Source organism: Festucalex cinctus, chromosome 11 (assembly GCF_051991245.1).
Source record: "Festucalex cinctus isolate MCC-2025b chromosome 11, RoL_Fcin_1.0, whole genome shotgun sequence".
In the NCBI taxonomy this organism is placed as follows: domain Eukaryota; kingdom Metazoa; phylum Chordata; class Actinopteri; order Syngnathiformes; family Syngnathidae; genus Festucalex; species Festucalex cinctus.
The window spans coordinates 2,961,623-2,980,512 of NC_135421.1; the positions used below are offsets into that span (position 1 = coordinate 2,961,623).

General features: G+C 38.8%; 1 protein-coding gene across 7 annotated transcripts in view; it reads left to right on the forward strand.

Moving 5' to 3' along the window:
* Window positions 1-18,890, forward strand: part of rab3gap1 (RAB3 GTPase activating protein subunit 1) — a 506,336-nt gene that overhangs the window by 423,948 nt on the left and 63,498 nt on the right. For 3 of the 7 annotated variants that reach the window (XM_077536293.1, XM_077536292.1, XM_077536294.1), the window contains one exon: window positions 11,813-11,916. The exons of 1 other annotated variant lie outside the window; for it this stretch is intronic. In XM_077536293.1, the coding sequence (XP_077392419.1) occupies window positions 11,813-11,916 (104 nt within the window). Of the gene's footprint in view, window positions 1-4,098; window positions 4,191-11,812; window positions 11,917-12,454; window positions 12,565-12,789; window positions 12,899-13,113; window positions 13,193-13,309; window positions 13,483-13,623; window positions 13,894-18,890 lie in introns of those variants that run through there. 3 more of the 7 variants (XR_013287213.1, XR_013287212.1, XR_013287214.1) reach the window with 3 other exon arrangements.

Sequence of the window (18,890 nt, forward strand, 5' to 3'; positions counted from 1 at the left end):
ATATTTATAGTCAAGGCCTGAAGATATCTCTATGACAAAATTCAGTTATAAATACAGCGCCACCTAGTCCTTGAGTCATAAAAAAAAATGCCTCACTTACGGTCTTTTTATAAAAATTGTAAACTCATTGTAAATGTGATAACTAAGTCATTTTTTTTAATATTCTTTTACTTTCCACCACTCAAAATGTTCATTGGCATCAGCCCGATCCAAACATATGTACTTTTTTATTTAGTTTCATTTTTTTTTATCGCCTCTATGGACAATAAAAGCAACATTGTGCAATGAGTACGAGAGATGATGTGTCTATGTATTTTTGCAAAAAATACCAAATCAGGGCAACTCATTGCCTAAAATAAAAAAAGACGCTGATTTTGGCAGATCTTAACAATCACCAAAACCCATTGAGCTTGACACACTCATCACACCTGGCAAAAAAAATCCACATATAAAGGTTCATTATAAAGGTTCATTATATTTTCAAAGAAACTCTGCTCCCAATGTGCCAGTACCCCAACGTGCAAGTATCCCAACGTGGCCCGGGCTGGGAGGGCCCTTTATTGCTGCTTGCAGCTCTAGTTATTTCTATTATTATTAGGGCCCGAGCAGCGACCGCTGCGAGGTCCCTCTTGTTTTTGTAAGAATTCTTCTTCTTCTTCTTCTTCTCCATAAACGATCGCATTTTTGAGGGCCTAAACATTTACGAAAACTCACCAAACTCTGCAATCTCTTCGGGTCCGGCGAAAAATTTGATATTATGAAGTTGTCATAACAACGCAACTCTATAGCGCCACCTAGCGTAGAAAAATAAAAACCAATCACGGCCCGTTTGACCGAGAGCTAAGAAAATTGGCAGGCACGTGTAGCACCCCGAGCCGCACAAAAAATTCAGTGGAAGCCATTTCCTAAAATGTACGGGAAGTGAGCTATGAATTTTTGAATGTCCAATTTTGGCCCATTTTGGCACATTCACTGTGGTCATGCTTTTTCCCCCTTTGCAAACATTTTTCATCCAATTGACTTCAAACTTGCCATGTATCATCTCAAGACCTGAGACAACAACTGGGCAAAAAATCTTGACTTTTCGAAGTACAATATGACGGGGGCGGGGCATCAAAAATTGCCTTGAAAATTTCATTTATCCTGAAAGACAAAATGCTTAATAACTCCCATGTACAAGCTCCAAAAAAACTTCTCATGCAACTTAATAGTCAGGGGGTGTTTCGAAATGAAAAAGGATATGCTTAATAACTCCCTTGTACATGCTCCAAAAAATCCCAAACTTGACATGTATGTTTATAGTCAAGGCCTGAAGCTATCTCTATGACAACATTCAGTTATATATGCAGCGCCACCGAGCCCTGAAGGCATGAAAAAAAAAATACCCCACTTACGGTATTTTTTCAAAAAATGTAAACTCATTCTAAGTGTTATAACTAAGTCATTTATGAATATTCTTTTACTCTCTACCACTCAAAATGTTCAGTGGCATCAGACCTAACCAAACATAAACATTTTTGTTATTTAGTTTTGTTGATTTTTGATAGCCTCTATTGACATTAAAAGCAATATCGTGAATGAAGGATATGCTTAATAACTCCCAGGTACATGCTCCAAAAAATCCCATGCTTGAAATGTATATTTATAGTCAAGGCCTGAAGGTATCTCTATGACAAAATTCAGTTATAAATACAGCGCCACTTAGTCCTTGAGGCAAAAAAAATAAAAAATAAAAATGCCTCACTTACGGTATTTTTTATTTTGTAAGTGTGATAACTAAGTCATTTATGAATATTCTTTTACTTCCCACCACTCAATATGTTCACTGGCATCAGACCGATCCAAACATATGGACTTTTTTTATTTAGTTTCATATTTTTTTGATCGCCTCTAAGGACAATAAAAGCAAAAAAAAGCTCCAAAAAATCTCAAACTTCTCAGGCAATGTAATAGTCACGGCCTGAAAACATCTATACAATGAAATTCAGTTATACATTTAGCGCCACCTAGTGGTCACAATAAATGTCATACTTTACGTTTTTAGCTACTGTGCTGAGCTCGTTGAAGGGATCCAGTTGAAAATTGGTCAGAAAAGCCTTAAGATGTTGATCATGCCCCACACCGAATATTGTAACTTTTGGCCAAAGGGCGTGGCCGCTACGGTGACGCAAAGTCTGAAGATTTTTCGTGACAATAAAAGCTATATTAACTTGACCGAGATGATCCTATCTTCTCAAAATTGCACACATTTGATGAGAGTCCAGCCCTAAAGACATCTACGAACTTGTATTTCATCTTACTGATAGCGCCACCGAGTGACAATTTTTTTTCTTACGAATTTTCTTCTACGTTTTTCCTCAAATACGTTAACTGGACCTACCTCATATTTGCTCAGATGAGGGTTTCGGCCTTCATGATGTCACAACACGAAGTTTGTGAGTTTTCGCGAATTGCTCTGGGCGTGGCTAAGCGCTGTTCGCCAAGAAAACAACGCCAGTTTTGAGGGTCTAAACATGCACAGAAACTCATGAAACTTGGCACACACATCTGGCCTGGTAAAATGAGCAATATTTTATTGTTGACTGTGCTATTTTTACAAAAATGACTCAATAGCGCCCCCTAGAAATTTTTAACGAAGCAGCCCTGGTTGTACGTTTAAGCAAGATCTTTGGAAATTCTTCGGTGTATGAGGGAGCCCAAGACCTACAAAAAAGTCTCTTGGACCTATATGCTAAAATGAACAGGAAGTGAGCTATGAATTTTTGAATGTCCCGTTTTTGACGATTTTTGCACATTTGCAGGGGGCATACTTTTGCCCACTTCTCCTACGTTTCATCCGACTGAGTAAAGACTTGACCTGGACCATGTCAAGAACTGAGCCAACGACAGGGGGAAAAATCTTGACTTTTCGAAATACTATATGATGAGGGCGGGGCATCAAAATTTGTGTTTCGCACTGAAAAAAAGATATGCTTAATAACTCCCCGGTACATGCGCCAAAAAAATCCCAAACTTGACATGTATGTTCATAGTCAAGACCTGAAGCTATCTCTATGATAACATTCAGTTATATATGCAGCGCCACCGAGCCCTTGAGGCGTGAAAAAAAAAATACACCACTTACGGTATTTTTACAAAAATTGTAAACACGTTTCGCAATGAAAAAGTATATGCTTGATAACTCACCCGGTACATGCTGCAAAAAATCCCAAACTTGACATGTATGTTTATCGTCAAGGCTTGAAGGTATCTTTATCACAACATTCAGTTATATATGCAGCGCCACCGAGTTCTTGAGACAGAAAAAAAAATACCCCACTTACGGGATTTTTACAAAAATTGTAAACTCATTCTCAGTGTGATAACTAAGTCATTTATGAATATTCTTTTACTTTTCACCACTCAAAACGTTTACTCGCATCAGACCTATCCAAACATACGTATTTTTTGTTTAGTTTTATTTATTTTTGATAGCCTCTATGGACATTAAAAGCAGTATCGTGAATAAAGGATATGCTTAATAACTCCCCGGTACATGCTTAAAAAATCCCAAACTTGACCCCTTGACTTGAAGAAAGTATTCACGACAGCCATTTCCATCCTTTTTGTAAAATCAACCACCATCTGTCCTTCTGCTTTCCTCTCCTGGATACCAAACCTGCCCATCACCTCCTCATCTCCGTTTTTTCCTGCACCCACATGTCCATTGAAGTCTGCACCAATGACAACTCTCTCACATCTCGGGATGCTCTTCATCAATTTAACAAGTTCCAACCAAAAGTTCTCCTTCTCCTCCAGCTCACATCCTACCTGTGGTGCATACCTACCCATTAACAACGTTGATCATCACACTTCGATTCCTAGCGTCAGGCTATTCACCCTATCGGACATTCTTTTTACCTCCAGGACGTTCTTAACAAACTCCTCCTTCACGATAACTCCTACTCCATTTCTCTTCCTATTGCAATACCTAAATTTTTTCCTGCCCTTTCAAATGCTGGACCGGGGCCATTTGGCTCTTCACTTTGAATTAACATATTGTTTTCTTAACGGTCATACACTGTTGACACGTAAATGCGTATGTAAATGTTTACACAGACATTATGCTGGAATGTACCTGAGCAAGGGTGCTAATTAGGCTGCCCAAATGGACCCAGATGTCCCTTTGTTCTGGTTGAGAACAAGCAAAGGTGAGAATTTGGCTGTGTGACCACAATGTACCAATTGTATTCTTGCAATAAAATTGCAAGAAATACCAAATATTCCCAACAATAAAATTATATGTTTGTCATTAATTCCTGATAACTTGTTTGTTGAAAATAACACATTCCTTATTATTTATGTGTGTCCTGTGTATTCAAACAATATTTGCTATAGCATAATATGTACCGGTATGTATGTATGTGTAGCTTGTAGAAAATGTAGGACTGAATCTATATCAAATAACATAATTGAGCCTTTTGAGGATGCCCCTTTTATACCTAATCATGACACTCATCTGTTTCCAATGAACCTGTTCACCTGTAAGCATTCAAGCGCTGAATTTGACAGTGAGGACCGTTCAGCATGGACAGGTCACCTAGGAGAAATGGTCTTTGTCTGTCCCTGAGCTTATGGCATTCATTGCCATCATCTTCTTGTGGAGAGTAGCCAGGCTTCCATTGCTGCAAGATTGTTGGTCTAAAAAAAAAAAACGGGGAAGACCTGATATCATGAAGAATATGGCCCGGAACTGCTTCCAGAATATCATGAGACACCTACGCTTTGCTGATAAGGGCACGCATGCTGAACGATCTGAGACTGACAGGTTTGCCCTAATCTCTGATGTTTGGAGGTCCTTTGTGACAAACTGCATTTTGTCGTACAATCCAGACTGGCACATCGCCATAGATGACAGCTGTTCCCAACAAAGTATCGCTGCACTTTCATCCAGTATATTCCATCAAAATCAGATAAGTTTGGGATAGGTTCTGTGTGGCATGTGACCTGAAGACAAAATATGTTGGCAACATGATCCCCTATCTTGGGAAAGACCCCAAGCTGCCCCAAAAGGGTCAGAGTGGTAGAAGATGTGGTGATGGAGCTTATGGAGCTATTTCTGGACAAAGAGAGAACTGTAACGACGGATAATTTCTTCACATCTCTGGCACTCACCAAACAACTCCTCTGACGGAAGACTACGCTCCTTGGCAAGTACACTTGTGGCAGGTGCAGAGAGAAGGCTTGGAAGTGCCAAGACTGTGCAATATAGAGGGCATAGCATTATGTGGTGTTTTATGGTATTTTCAGTATAGAGTGCAATTGTGTTTGTTTCAAAGCTGATAACTCGTTTGAATCCTGTGCGTCATCAATAAATCACAGGAAGAAATTACTAACTGTGTTAGCCTCTCACTAGAGTTTTACATTTGATACGGGTTCAATGTTATACTTTCTACAATCAGCACATACGTAGTATGTTCTAACAAATATTGTTTGCATACATAGGACCCACAAATAAACTGTGAGAAATATCTTGTTTTTTCAAAAGTAAAATTGTAAGACAGAACACAACAATAAAGTGTGCCCCTCCCCGCCCCCCCGCCGCCCAAATTCTCAATGATACTTTACATTGACAACAAAGTTTACTCTTCTGAAAATAGTAGTTAGTGTTAAACTGACACAAACTAGAATATGACTAGACTTCTATAAGCATCAGTTGAACACTGGTGTGTGGGACACTGGGGCATATTCCAGCATAATGGCTGTGGAGTGGCTGCATTTACATATGATAGGTGGATGCTACTACGTTAACGATTTTATTAATGCAAATGTGCAGGGCCAAAAGACCCTGCTGTGGGCTTTGGAGGGAAAAGCTCATTTGGCCCCTGCTTGGCAGTGCTAGTAGCCTAATTCTTTTGCTATATACTAAATAAATTTGATTCTGAATCTGATTACACCGTTATATAAGCAAAAAAAAAAGTTAATTTGGGGTTGAGTACCTCTTTAATCATTAGTTAATAGTAAGGATGTTCAATACCACTTTTTTCAGACTGGTATGATACTCAATTGTGAGTAGTCACCAATACCAAATATCAATGCCACTACTACATAAAATTCCGCCCAACAATGACAAATACTTTTAAAGGAAGAGCAATGTATTCCAATAAAGTATTTTTACTAAAAAAATAAATAAATAAATAAATTACTGACAAATTTGTGTTCCTCTAATTTCTCATTTCTATTTCCTGATTGTAAAACGGCTACATGAGGGCGGTCGATACTGGTATTGGCACCGATACTGATACCTGGTATCGATACTCGCCCATCCCTAAATAGTATCCAATTATTCTTCAAAAACTGCAAATTATTAATTCATCATTAGTTGCATAATTTCTCATCATAACATCTTTTTCTTTTTTTTTTTACTTTTATTGTCAAAACCGACAATAACAACAATAACAATAATTGTCCTGAGATGGGGCCTTTACATACAATTGGTATCATGGAAATACAAATAATATGAAAAACAACAACAAAAATTTCCTCCACATACCCAGGGTATCAATACCCTATCTAACAGTGTCCAGGATTGGTCCCCATCTTCTTTCAAAAATAGGAACCCTCACCTGAAGTTGTGCTGTCAATTGTTCCATAGAGTACAACTGTTTGATTTTTTTTAACCATTGTGCAACTGTGGGTGGTTCAGGTTTCAGCCAGTTGATGGTTATCATCTTTCTTGCAGTCATTAGGAGGAGATGAAGCAAATACTTCTGGTCATGAGACAAATTATCCAAGAATATATCCAACAAATAAATCAAAGGGTCCAGGGGGAGTGTCACTTTAAGAATATTTTCCAATTTTTCCCTTACTCCAGTCCAGAAACCTTGTATGATGGGACAGTCCCAAAAAATGTGAGTCTGATCCCCCACAAGACCACAATTCCTCCAACATTTGTCACTAACCCCACGCTTATACACGGAGCACTTTAATGGAGTTCTAAAGAATCTTATTTTAGCTTTCCAGTCAAATTCCTTCCACATTTGACTCCCTACACCCTTATGACAACCAGAACAGACATCTTCCCAAGTATCATCATCCAAGGTCACATTCAATTCGAGTTCCCACTGTTGTTTTATGTGTTGAGTGTTATCTGATATATCCATTAGTAATTTCTTATACATGAAAGACACTTGTTTTTTCATTACACTTCCATTCTCTATCAATTGACTGAAATGCTTTTCTATATGAGTTGGTTCCCTTCTAATATATACCCAATCCTGATGTGTCATTAAATAATTCCTAATTTGTAGATACCGATAATGATCCCTTGATATTAGATTGAATTTGCTACATAATTGTGCAAAGCTTTTAATCATGTTTCCCTCAAATAATTGACTCAAAGTTCTGAGGTTATTTTCAGCCCATCCATCAAAGCCACTGTCCATTATTGATGGTAAAAACTCAATATTCCCCCTTATGGGCATGGCCCGCGAAAGAGCAACCACCCCCTTTATTTGTTTCTGTACCTGTTTCCAGACATTCAATGTATGTTTAACCCATACATTCTTGATTTCAATTCGTTTCTGGCACTGCAGATTGAGAAAGGGAAGAGTTGAAAGGGAAATACCTGGTAATGAATGCTCCTCCAATGAAACCCAGTGTGACTCCGGATTCCGTATGATCCAGGCCGCCATTGCTTTTATTTGGGCAGCCCAATAATACAGTTTGATGTTGGGAAGTCCCAGCCCACCGTACTCTTTACCCAGCATCAAGATTTTAAGACGGATTCTTGGTCTCCTGTTCTGCCAGATAAATCTTGATATTAATTTGTCTAATAATCTAAATGCAGACTGGGGTATAAAAATCGGGAGGTTTTGAAACAAAAAGAGTAACCTTGGAAGAACATTCATTCTGATGCATTCAATCCTACCCAGAAGGGACAGTGGAAGTATATCCCATTTACTCAAGTCATTTTTAATTTCCTTGAAAAGTTTGTCATAATTCGATGAAAACAACTGTGTTGTCTTGGGAGTAAGATTTACACCCAGATATTTAAATCCCTGTTTTGATTGCCTAAAAGAAACAAGGCTGTCTAATTGTGGTGGCCAGTTACCCACAAGCATCAATGCTTCTGATTTATTTGTGTTAATTTTATAACCTGATACCATACTGTACTGATCGAGACTATTAAGCAAGGCTGGCACGGAAGTGAGGGGGTTCTCCAAAAATAGCAAAATATCATCAGCAAAAAGGCACAATTTATGACAGGCATCTTTTTTATCTCTTATTCCCTGTATGAGTGGATTTGATCGGATTAACTCAGCAACAAGGGGCTCGATGCTAAGAGCAAATAATGGCGAGAGGACTTCACCCTGTCTAGTCCCACGTCCCAGTGGAAAAAAATCAGAGCAGTGTCCGTTAACCCTCACGCGTGACCTGGGATTTTTATAAAACATTTGGACCCATGTAATAAACGTATCATTGAAACCCATATATTGTAATGTCTGTAGCAGAAAGTCCCAATCAACCCGATCGAACGCCTTCTCATCATCCAGACTTAAAAACAATGATGGGGTATTCCTTTCCTGTGCTACTAATTGAAGATTTAGGGCCCTTCTAACATTATCTGCTCCATGTCTGCCTGTTATAAAACCTGTTTGATCAGCTTTTACCAATTTCTGGATATGACACTGAATTCTATCAGCAATGATGGAGGTAAGTATTTTCATATCGACACATAGGAGACTGATAGGGCGATAAGATGTACAAAGGGTTGGATCCTTTCCTTCTTTATGAATAACACAAATAATCGCTTCAGACCATGACTGAGGAGTTTCACCTGCTGATAGTACATAATTATACACCTTATGTAAAAGTGGCGTCAATTCCTTTTCAAAAGCTTTATATATTTCTCCTGGGATGCCATCCACTCCAGGGGTTTTGTTACTTTTAAGTTTCAAAATACTTTTTTTTGATCTCCTCTTGTGTAATCGGGCCTGTTATCTGCTCCGCCTCCTCCTCAGTCAGTTTATCAATTTCAATCGAATTAAAGAAATTCCTTTTTTTTTCTTTCTTATCTGGGTAACTTTCCGCCTTATACAAATCCTGGTAATAAGCAGCAAATGCATTTGCAATGTCGTCGGGCTGAAGCATCATATCGCCAGAATTTGGGCATCTGATCTTATGTACTGTTCTGCTCGATTGTGCTTTACGCAGCTGAAATGCCAAGAGCCGACTGGCCCTGTTGCTAAATTCGTAATATTTTTGGTTCAAAAATCGAAGCTGCCTTCAGCTTTATAGGTTAATAGGTCATTTAATTTCTGTCTATTCTCCTTTAACATGGTAAGTGTGTCATCTTTTTGCATTATCTGATAATCTCGCTCTAATTTACGGATTTCGTCTAATAACTGCGTTATTTCAGCAAGTCTTTCTCTCTTTAATCTAGAGCAGATTGCAATAATGTTACCTCTCAAAACACACTTTGTTGCCTCCCATAATATTGTCGGGGATACCTCATCATTATTGTTTACTTGAATATACTCCATTAGGCCTCTTTGCAATTCTTGTTTAATTTCGTTTTTATTTAGAATAGATACATTGGCGCGCCAATATTTAAAATTCCTTTTTGGGTTCAACTTTAGGTTCAGACTCACTGGGGCGTGGTCTGATATAGTAATTGCGTCAATATTACATTGAATAGCTCTAAAGGAGTCCACTGCTGAAATCAAGAACATGTCTAACCGCGAATGGGTACAGTGTACATGTGAAAAAAAAGTAAAATCCTTGTCTTTTGGATGTAAGCGGCGCCAAACATCCACCAAGCCTAATTCCTCCATCATTGTTGCTAGAGCCTTCGATTTTTTGGATTTTTGACCCAGGTCAGCAGGGAGTTTATCAATATATGCTCTCAAAACACAATTGAAATCTCCCCCTATTAAAACAATTCCCTTCGCTTTATCAGCTATCAATAATGCAATCTTCTTAAAGAAATCTGGGTTATCCTGATTAGGGGCGTATAAATTAAGCAAAGTAATTATAATGCCCCCTATTCTGCCGATTACCATCAAGTATCTCCTTCTTTGTCACTGAAGCTCCTTTCATGACAGAAATAAATAGCCTTGCTGAAGAGAATTGCAACTCCCCTTTTCTTTCCCTGTTGGTATGAGGAGCAATATTGTTGATCTACCCATTCCCTCCTCAACTTCTCATGCTCTTTATCAGAGAGGTGTGTTTCCTGGAGCATTGCAATTGCACAGTTAAGCCTTTTTAGTTGGTTTAGTACCTTTTTTCTCTTGATAGGATTACCTAAGCCCTTAACATTATACGTAACAACAATATGAAATGTTAAACAGTATATCTTTCATCCTAACTTAGATTGTCATAAATTTCCAAATAAACGCGACGAGGGGGGGGGGGGGGGTGGTTTGGTTTGTTAGTGTTGGAGAAGAAAAAGGATAGAGAGAGAGAGAAAAAAAGGGGGGGGAGAAGGGAAAAAAAGGGGGGGGGCAAAAAGATGTAAAGGAGAGGGGGAAATTACTCCTTTGTGTCGAAGAATGATTTAATCCCTGCGTAGGAAAAAGTTGTGCGGCCTCTCCTCGATGTCTGTCTTGCTCCTGCGGTTCTCCAACCTTCCCGGAACAGCTCATTTTCCATCCGCTCCCTCTCATCCACTCGCACCTGTACGCCCTTCTCCTTAAGCACCGGGAGCGCATCCAATAACGTCGGGTAGGTTTTTTCACCATCATCAAGGAACATTTTCAACTGTGCAGGGAAAACACATTTCGCCCTGATATTCTTGACTTTTAGTTGCTTTACGACGTCACGCGCGAGCATTCTCCTCTTCTGTAACTCGGGTGAAAAATCGTGATCCAAGTAAATCTGAATTCCGTTGTACATTACTGACCTCTGCTCCCATGCTTTCCGTAGTATGGTTTCCTTGACAGAGTAATCCAAGAATCTAACAATCAGAGAGCGCGGGGAGGCTTTGGGATCTTTGGGCTTGCCGGAGAGAGCTCTGTGTGCCCTCTCAATGGCTATGTCGAGCTCCGGGGAAAGTTGAATTGCGGATTTAAGCAACTCCTGTACGAAGAGCTTAACATCTCTTCCCTCCCTCCCTTCTGGCACGCGATAGATCCTCATGTTGTTTCGCCGCAGTCTATTCTGCATATCCTCGCAACGCGCCGTCAATTCCATCTCTCTGTGTAGCAAATGGCGGAGGGCCTGCTCATGTCGTTTAGCGGTGTCCTCGTTAGCACCAATGCGGCCCTCCGCCTCCGCGACTCTGTTCTCCAATTTTGTCACATCTTCTCTCAGTCCCTTAAAAGATGTTTCCAGCCTTGTCAGGGAGAGTTGAGTTTGCATATGGCCCTCTTGGTTGTCCTTCCTCAACTTCTCACGCTCAGCTAGTATTTTAGACTCGGAGTTATGCATGCTATCTTCTGTAGCTGCGGGACCGCCCGAGGCCTGTTTCAACGTTAGCTGTCTCAAGTTGTCGCCTTTATCTTTATTTTGATCCTGTTTTTGCGATCCTTTGCCTCTTAGGGATGTTGCCATCTCGAAAAAAAAGAGAAAGGGGAAAAAAAAATCGTCGAGTACTGTGGTTTTAGTTAGGAAATATATCGAGTATGGACGGAGCGCGATCTTCAAGCAGCTGCTTGGAACATGGCGTCACCGGAAGTCCCATAACATCTTTTTCTAATGCAATTACGAATGAACTGCCGTAACAATTTGAAACTTATTCCATTCACAGTTCTATTTTTTTTTATATTGCATTTTGTTTGATTTTTACCTCTCACATTTCTCTCATTTTTTGTTCTTTATGCTTATTCTACAGAGGGATTTGACAACATACCAGCTGTCAGAAAAAACATTGAGAAAGCTACAGTTCAAGCAAGCAAGCTCCTGCAACAATTCAGGCCCGACTGCAATCATTTAGAGGTCGGTGACATAGAAGATCTTAGATTTATAAACAAATTGTTAAAGTGTATGGTACAGCTCAGGACATCTTTTTTTAAATGTTGTTTTGAACAATATATTATACACGACAAAATGAGCGGCTCATCGAGTTAAAACATGTTAAAATACTATTTAATTATTTTTAAATTACCCGCGCAAAATTTTGCTTCTGAATCGGATATGACGTTAGCTGACGGCAGCGAGAGAGACAGTTTCCCTGCAATCTAGCGGTTGGTTTGTGTCGTATCGCCTCCTGAATTTTCACAATACCGTGTCGTTGCGTAGCTGGATTTTGCTCTAATCGACGGGAGGATAGCGTGAGCCTTCTTCGGTTCCCCAAAGACGCGGTTCTTCACGAAAAATGGACAAAGCAAGCATAACCGACGAGAGATAAATGGACACCTGACTCCGTCAGTGTTGTGCAGCGCACATTTCGAGGAAGACTCGTTTGACACGCTCCTGGCCCTTAAGCTGTCACTTGGCTAAAATGTGCAACACAAAAGAGTGCTTTTGCCAACAGCTGTCCCGACAATGTTTCCAAGGAGCAATCAGAAAGGTACAACACCGACGGTAACAGCACCAGTGGCAAAACGTCAGTCAGCAGCCATTATGAAAAGAGAAAGAAAACGGGTAAGAACTACAATCTAGAAAGTTACCAGCACTTATTTTAGCAGCTCATGGCAAAAATAACCACTGCCAATTATTATACAGTCAATGAAAAGGTACCAATTTCTAATGAGGAACTGCTAACTTTCCATTTGTTGTCTATTTTAATTTTTATTATGTATTGTGCTGTGTATCTGTGTTGAAGGCATCATCATGCCCAAGTTAACAACAGTTCAAACTTTGTTTCAGATGGTGGATGAGATGCTTATGGAGTGAGTATGAGTCGAAGGAAACTGCTACACAGGCGACATGTTTGGACGATGATTTAGGTGATGTACTCGGTGTTTGCAACCAAAATGTGAGTAAATGTACTGTACAATTTACATGATTGACAACACACCAATTTATGTAAAAACAAATTGCTCACCCCACCTACTTTTCAAATTTGTCATGTACATGTAATTTACAAATGTATTGTGCGTTTTTCAGAGAATAAAATGGCTGTATAGGTGTAAATATTACTGGATTTCAACATAGTTTCTTATTTAAAAGTTTTTTTTTTCTTTTTTAAAGCAAAAAGAAGCTTCATGTCAAGCCTTGCCCTCAACAAGAACCGTAGTAGTCTCAATTTGAGCCAAAGGACATCAAAAGGGTAAGGATAGTTACTGTAATAATTGATTTGATTCTATGTTATCAAAATTACCATCATCTCAAGCAACATACTTTGAATGGTACGTATGTTTGTGGAACCACATTTTCCGGAGTGCAGACAGTTTGGTCCAGGCAGAGCTCTTTGGTGGAAACTCAGACCCCTCCATGCAGAAAATGCACACCGGATCCAGGATGTCACAAAGGATGGGGACACTAAATACACTGTGTGCTATCTCAAGTACATGAAATGAGCATTTATTGTGCGCAAAGTCCTGGGGCAGCCAACATTTCGTATGTATTTTTCATTTGAAATATCTACATCCACAATTAGAATTCAACAATCTAATCACAACATTGTGGAAAAAAATAATTCTAATTATTTTACATACATGCATAACACGATTACAAGATTCAACGGGTATATTATTACAGAATACATGGAGGATTTTAAGAAGATTGTGGAGATCATCTGTCAGGGGGCCAATCTGGAGGAGGACACACTACTTGAAGAGCTGGTGCTGGATCAGGAAGTGGCAGAACGCCGACCACTGTGTGCAGACTCTCAGAAGCCAGACAAGGCAGAGGCTGGGCGGTCACACAATTCGCACTTTACTTACCGTAAACTTTTTTTAGTGGAGTAGTAGCTGAATTTTAGACATGACAATTTCATAATCGGATATTACATTCTTCAACCTTTTGTGACCAATTGTAGGAAGCGCACTGAGCTCCTGACTTTCGATATATGTATGTGTATATATATATATATATATATATATATGTGTGTGTGTACATATATATATATATATATATATATATTTATATATATACATATTTTATGTGGGAGCTCGATCACTGAATAATTTGAGTGATGATTCGCAAGAAGCAATTTTTACACATTTGTAAAATAAAATTGTAAATTTAGAGGCATAATTGATTGTTCTCTATTTGTTCATTTATACTTTGGATGAAAAGAAAAAGGCATGTATATCTTTTGTATAATTGTATTTATGTATTTTTATAATATTTTGTGGTATCCTTTGTAGTCATTCGATGGAAATGTTCTCCTTATTACTTGGGATGTTCGATACCACTTTTTTTCAGACCAATACGATACTCAGACCTTCAGTACTCACCAATACCGAACTGCCGATACCAGCAGTACATTTTGACAAAAAAAAAATCACTAAAAGATATTTTTAAACAACTATATTTCCTTTAATTTTGACCAAAAAAAACAGCACAGTCACTCTTCAATAGTCTTAACGCTCAAAATAAAACACAAAAATGCTCTTTTAGTTTAAGATTCACAATTTTGAAGTATTTCCAAACCAGTGAAGTTTTGGTGAAAAACTGCTGAAAGATAGCGCCAGTTACAGGCAAGGCACTTAACGTCTTCCTCCTCTGCCATCGGTCGCTTGTACTCGTCTGCGTCACGAGTACTCGAGCACTTGAAAAAAGGCTGGTATCGACCCGATACCGATACCTGGTATCGGTACTCGCCCATCCCTACTTATTACTAGAGTTGTTCCGATACCATTTTTTGGCCCCCGATACAGATTCCGATACCCAGCTTTGCAGTATCGGCCGATGCCGATACCATGCCGATACCTAAGGTTTTTATTTCTCAACATGGAACAGCTGTCCTGCCATTGGTTCAGAGAATTCAAGGGCCAACAGGATATCGTACATTAGCATGCAGTGAACATGTCACATATCAGTGAACATCGTGCATGAGCAAGGCACATTATTCTGCATCCAAAGTCCTATATTACCATTGGAAATAATGGTATCGGCGTGTTACTTGTTAGTACTCACCGATACCGATACCACTGTTTTAATGCAATATAGGGGACTCTGCCAATACAAACCAGTATCGGTATCGGAACAACACTACTTATTACTGACACTACACAAGAAGGAATCGGTAAACGGTCTGCAGGACGCCCAGTGATGGGTGATGCACTGGATCTGCAAACGCTCTCCTTCACTGTTGCCATTGCTAAACAGTTACCACAGGAACACCTGCATGTCCCATAAACTTTAAATGTTAATATAATCCAGGTGTATGGAGTACCCCGTAAACACACAAAACTTGATCTATGCGCACAAAATGTATGATCTATGCACAAAAAACGTTTTACGCACACAAAACGTGATTTACACACACAAAACTTCGTTCACAATCTAATGCATTTTGTTCTACACACACAAAGAAGCGTATCTTCAATTACAAAAAAAAAATATCTCAAGAATACAACAAAAAAACTATCAAGTACAAAAATATGTCTTTCACATGCAAAAAAAAAAAATCCTTTGTGTACATAAAAAGCAACTACAACTACGGGTAACAGTCATGTGACTTTTGGCACTAATATTCTGCCGAGCAGTTCTACGTGCCGAAACTCCAAGATCCACACGCGTAATGCGAGTAAACTTTACAGCAGGGGGCGCTGTTGAACCAGGGCCCAATAGAGAGAGAGTTTGGCCAACTTGTTTCAGAACTACTACGCTGTGATTGGTCAACTGCTGGTCACATGACATATGGACGCCTTGTTGTTAACCCTGCTGCTGTGTTTATGTAATGTATTGCAATAGGCGTTTTCAGAGCTGTGGGTGTTTCAATTGTTGTTATCACTTACATATTGCAATTATGCCGTGTTGCTCAGGATGGTGTTGTTCACAATCACAACGACCAGGCAGTGGCGCTATGATGCAGGGTTAAGGTTAGGGTTAAATAAGGTAAAATACCACGATTTGATGTAGGTGGGACTCCACAGTGCAGCTTTCTACCTCGTCAAATGAGTGGTGTGCCGTGTTATTTTATTTTTATTTTTTATTTTTTTTTTTTAGATCAGGGGTCGCCAAACTTTTTTTTTTTTTAGATCGGGGTCGCCAAACGTTTCCCTTCTCTGATGGCTGCAGGGGTCAGTTTGAAGCAGAAAAAAAGGGTGGCGATTGCAGGGGTGCCTAAACGTCAACAGCACTTTCCGAGATCATCTCAGAAAAAAAAGTCCATGGAACATTAACTTTTTTGTCATGCTGTGCACAATCTTAACAAGTAAAAGTTTAACTTGCTTGTCAAGTCAAGTCATCTTGTCAAAGCAGAGCCTCTCTTACTTAAATGACAAATATGAGCATTCTCTCAAACTTTTAGGTCCTGACATGGTCCAGGTCTAGTTTGAAGTAAATTAGATGTAACGTGTAGGAGAAGTGTTGGGACACAATAAACCTTTACACGTGGATTTTTTTTTTGCCTTTTGCCAGGTGTGATGAGTTTGTAAAGCTCAATGGGTTTTGGTGATTGATAAGATCTGCAAAAATCAGCGTCCTTTTTTATTTTTAGGCAATGTGTTGCCCCGATTGGTATTTTTAGGAAAAGTAAAATACCAATCATCATTTGTTGTACTCATTGCACAATATTGCTTTTATTGTCCATAGAGGCTATCAAAAATAAATAATCCAAAATAAAAAGTACATATGTTTGGATAGGTCTGATGCCTGTGAACATTTTGAGTGGCGGAAAGTAAAAGAATATTCATAAAAAAATTACTTAGTTATCACACAATGAGTTTAGAAATTTTGTACAAAATAACGTATGTGTTTTTTTGTGTGTTTTTTTTTAATTCCTCAAGGGCTAGGTGGCACTGTATTTATAACTGAATTTTGTCAGTGAGATACCTTCAGGCCTTGACTATAAACATACATGTGAAGTTTTGGATTTTTTGGAGCATGTACCGGGGAGTTATTAAAGCATATCCTTTTTCTTTTTTTAGAATTTTATTTTTATAACTTTTGCAATTATAACAATACAGAATCAACAAACATACATTTGGTCCTCAATTTCACAGTACAAAAAAAAAAACTTACAAAAAAATACAGTAATTACAGTCTTTTTTTATACAGCAACGGTTCAAGAGTCAGTTCTTTGGTTTATAAACACGATCCATTTTTCCCAAAACAGAAGAAATTTTTCCATTTTTTGGTTTAAAGAAAAGGTAATTCGCTCCATACTTTCAATAGTGTTCATAATACTTAACCAGTCGGTCTGCGTTGGAGGATCAGATTGCAGCCATCTCCTAGTTACTGCCTTTTTTGTAGCACCCATTATTATCTTTAGCAAATATTTGTCCCGGTTTGGAAGGTCAGCTGCGATATTGCCTTAGTATATTGTTTGAAAAGAGACGTCAATGGTTCTTTTCAAAACTTTGTTAATTGTGTGTTTGACCCCATCCCAATATGCCTGAATCTGTGGACAGTCCCAGAATATATGGAAATGGTCTGCCATCTGTTCTCCACACTTCCTCCAACAAAGACCACCTCTAAAGCACCCTGCAGACCCTTTATTTTTGGAGTAACAAAAAATCTTATTAAATTGTGCCAGCAAAAGTCTCTCCACTGGCCTGAACTAGTGGATGTTGCCTGAACAGAGCACATATTCAGCCAGTCTTGCTCTGTAATCTCAAGTCCAGACTCCTTTTCCCATTTTAATCTAACTGTGTTGGTTGAAAGATTCTTTGTGTGTTGAATTGTTGAGTAAAATATTGAAACCAATTTCTTTACACCTTTGTCTCCATACATGGACACAAATATATCTGCTAGGTTAGTCTCTGACTTCTGTAATGGTTTTATTTTATTGTTATAGTAAGTCCTGACCTGTAGGTATCTAAAGAAATCATTTTTCCTTAGGCCATATTTTAAAGAGATTTTTTCAAAGCTTTCAATTTCTCCTTTTCATGTGATTGTACAAAATGAGGTAATACCAGCATAACTCCAGGTTTTGAATCTCGTATCGGTCTCGGCTGGTTTAAAACATGGGTCTGAACAAATCCATTTAAGTTGTCTTGACTGTCTTTCAAGTGTTGGGGATCTACACTCCCTAAACCAGATCTTGGGGATCACTTTTGTCCATTGGTTTAAGCTGTTGAGATGGGTTTTGTACAGAGTTTTACTGCCAATTACAGATTGGAGTGGTACGTTTAACTGTGAAAGTTCAAGATCCTTCCATTTTGCTACATAGCTTGGGTTACAATAGCATGCTAGGGCTCTTAATTGTGCATCCTTGTAATAGTCCAGCAGGCACGGGAGAGATCTGCCACCTTGTTTTTTATTCAGATGAAGTGTTTTACATCGAACCCTTGGTTTTTTGCCTCCCCACAAAAATCTCGAGATCAATTTATCCCATTCATTAAATTGCTTAAGGCTAATTTCAACAGGTAAAGATTGAAATAAGTATAAGAGACGAGGAAGTACATTCATTTTTATTATATCTATCTTATTATGCATACCTAGGGGGAATTGCGACCACCTGTCCATGTCTGATCTAATAGTTTTAGTTATGGGGTCATAGTTAATATATATTTTTGACAGATCTTTAGGTATTCGAACCCTAAGTTATTTTATATTTGTTGATTTCCATTCAAATTTAAACTTTCTTAAAATCTCTTTGGGAGTGAAATTATAATTCAAGACTTGGGTCTTTTTAACGTTCAATTTGTATTCAGAGTATGTTCCAAATCTGTTGAGGGAACCCATTAGTGTAGGGACACTAACCTCTGGTTCATTGACAACGAGCAATACATCATCTGCATATAGGCAGATCTTCTGGTCTGAGCCTTCCATTTCCACTCCCTTAATAGTCACATCGTCCCTGATGAACTGGGCTAGGGGCTCGATAAACAGGGCGAATAGTACAGGGCTGA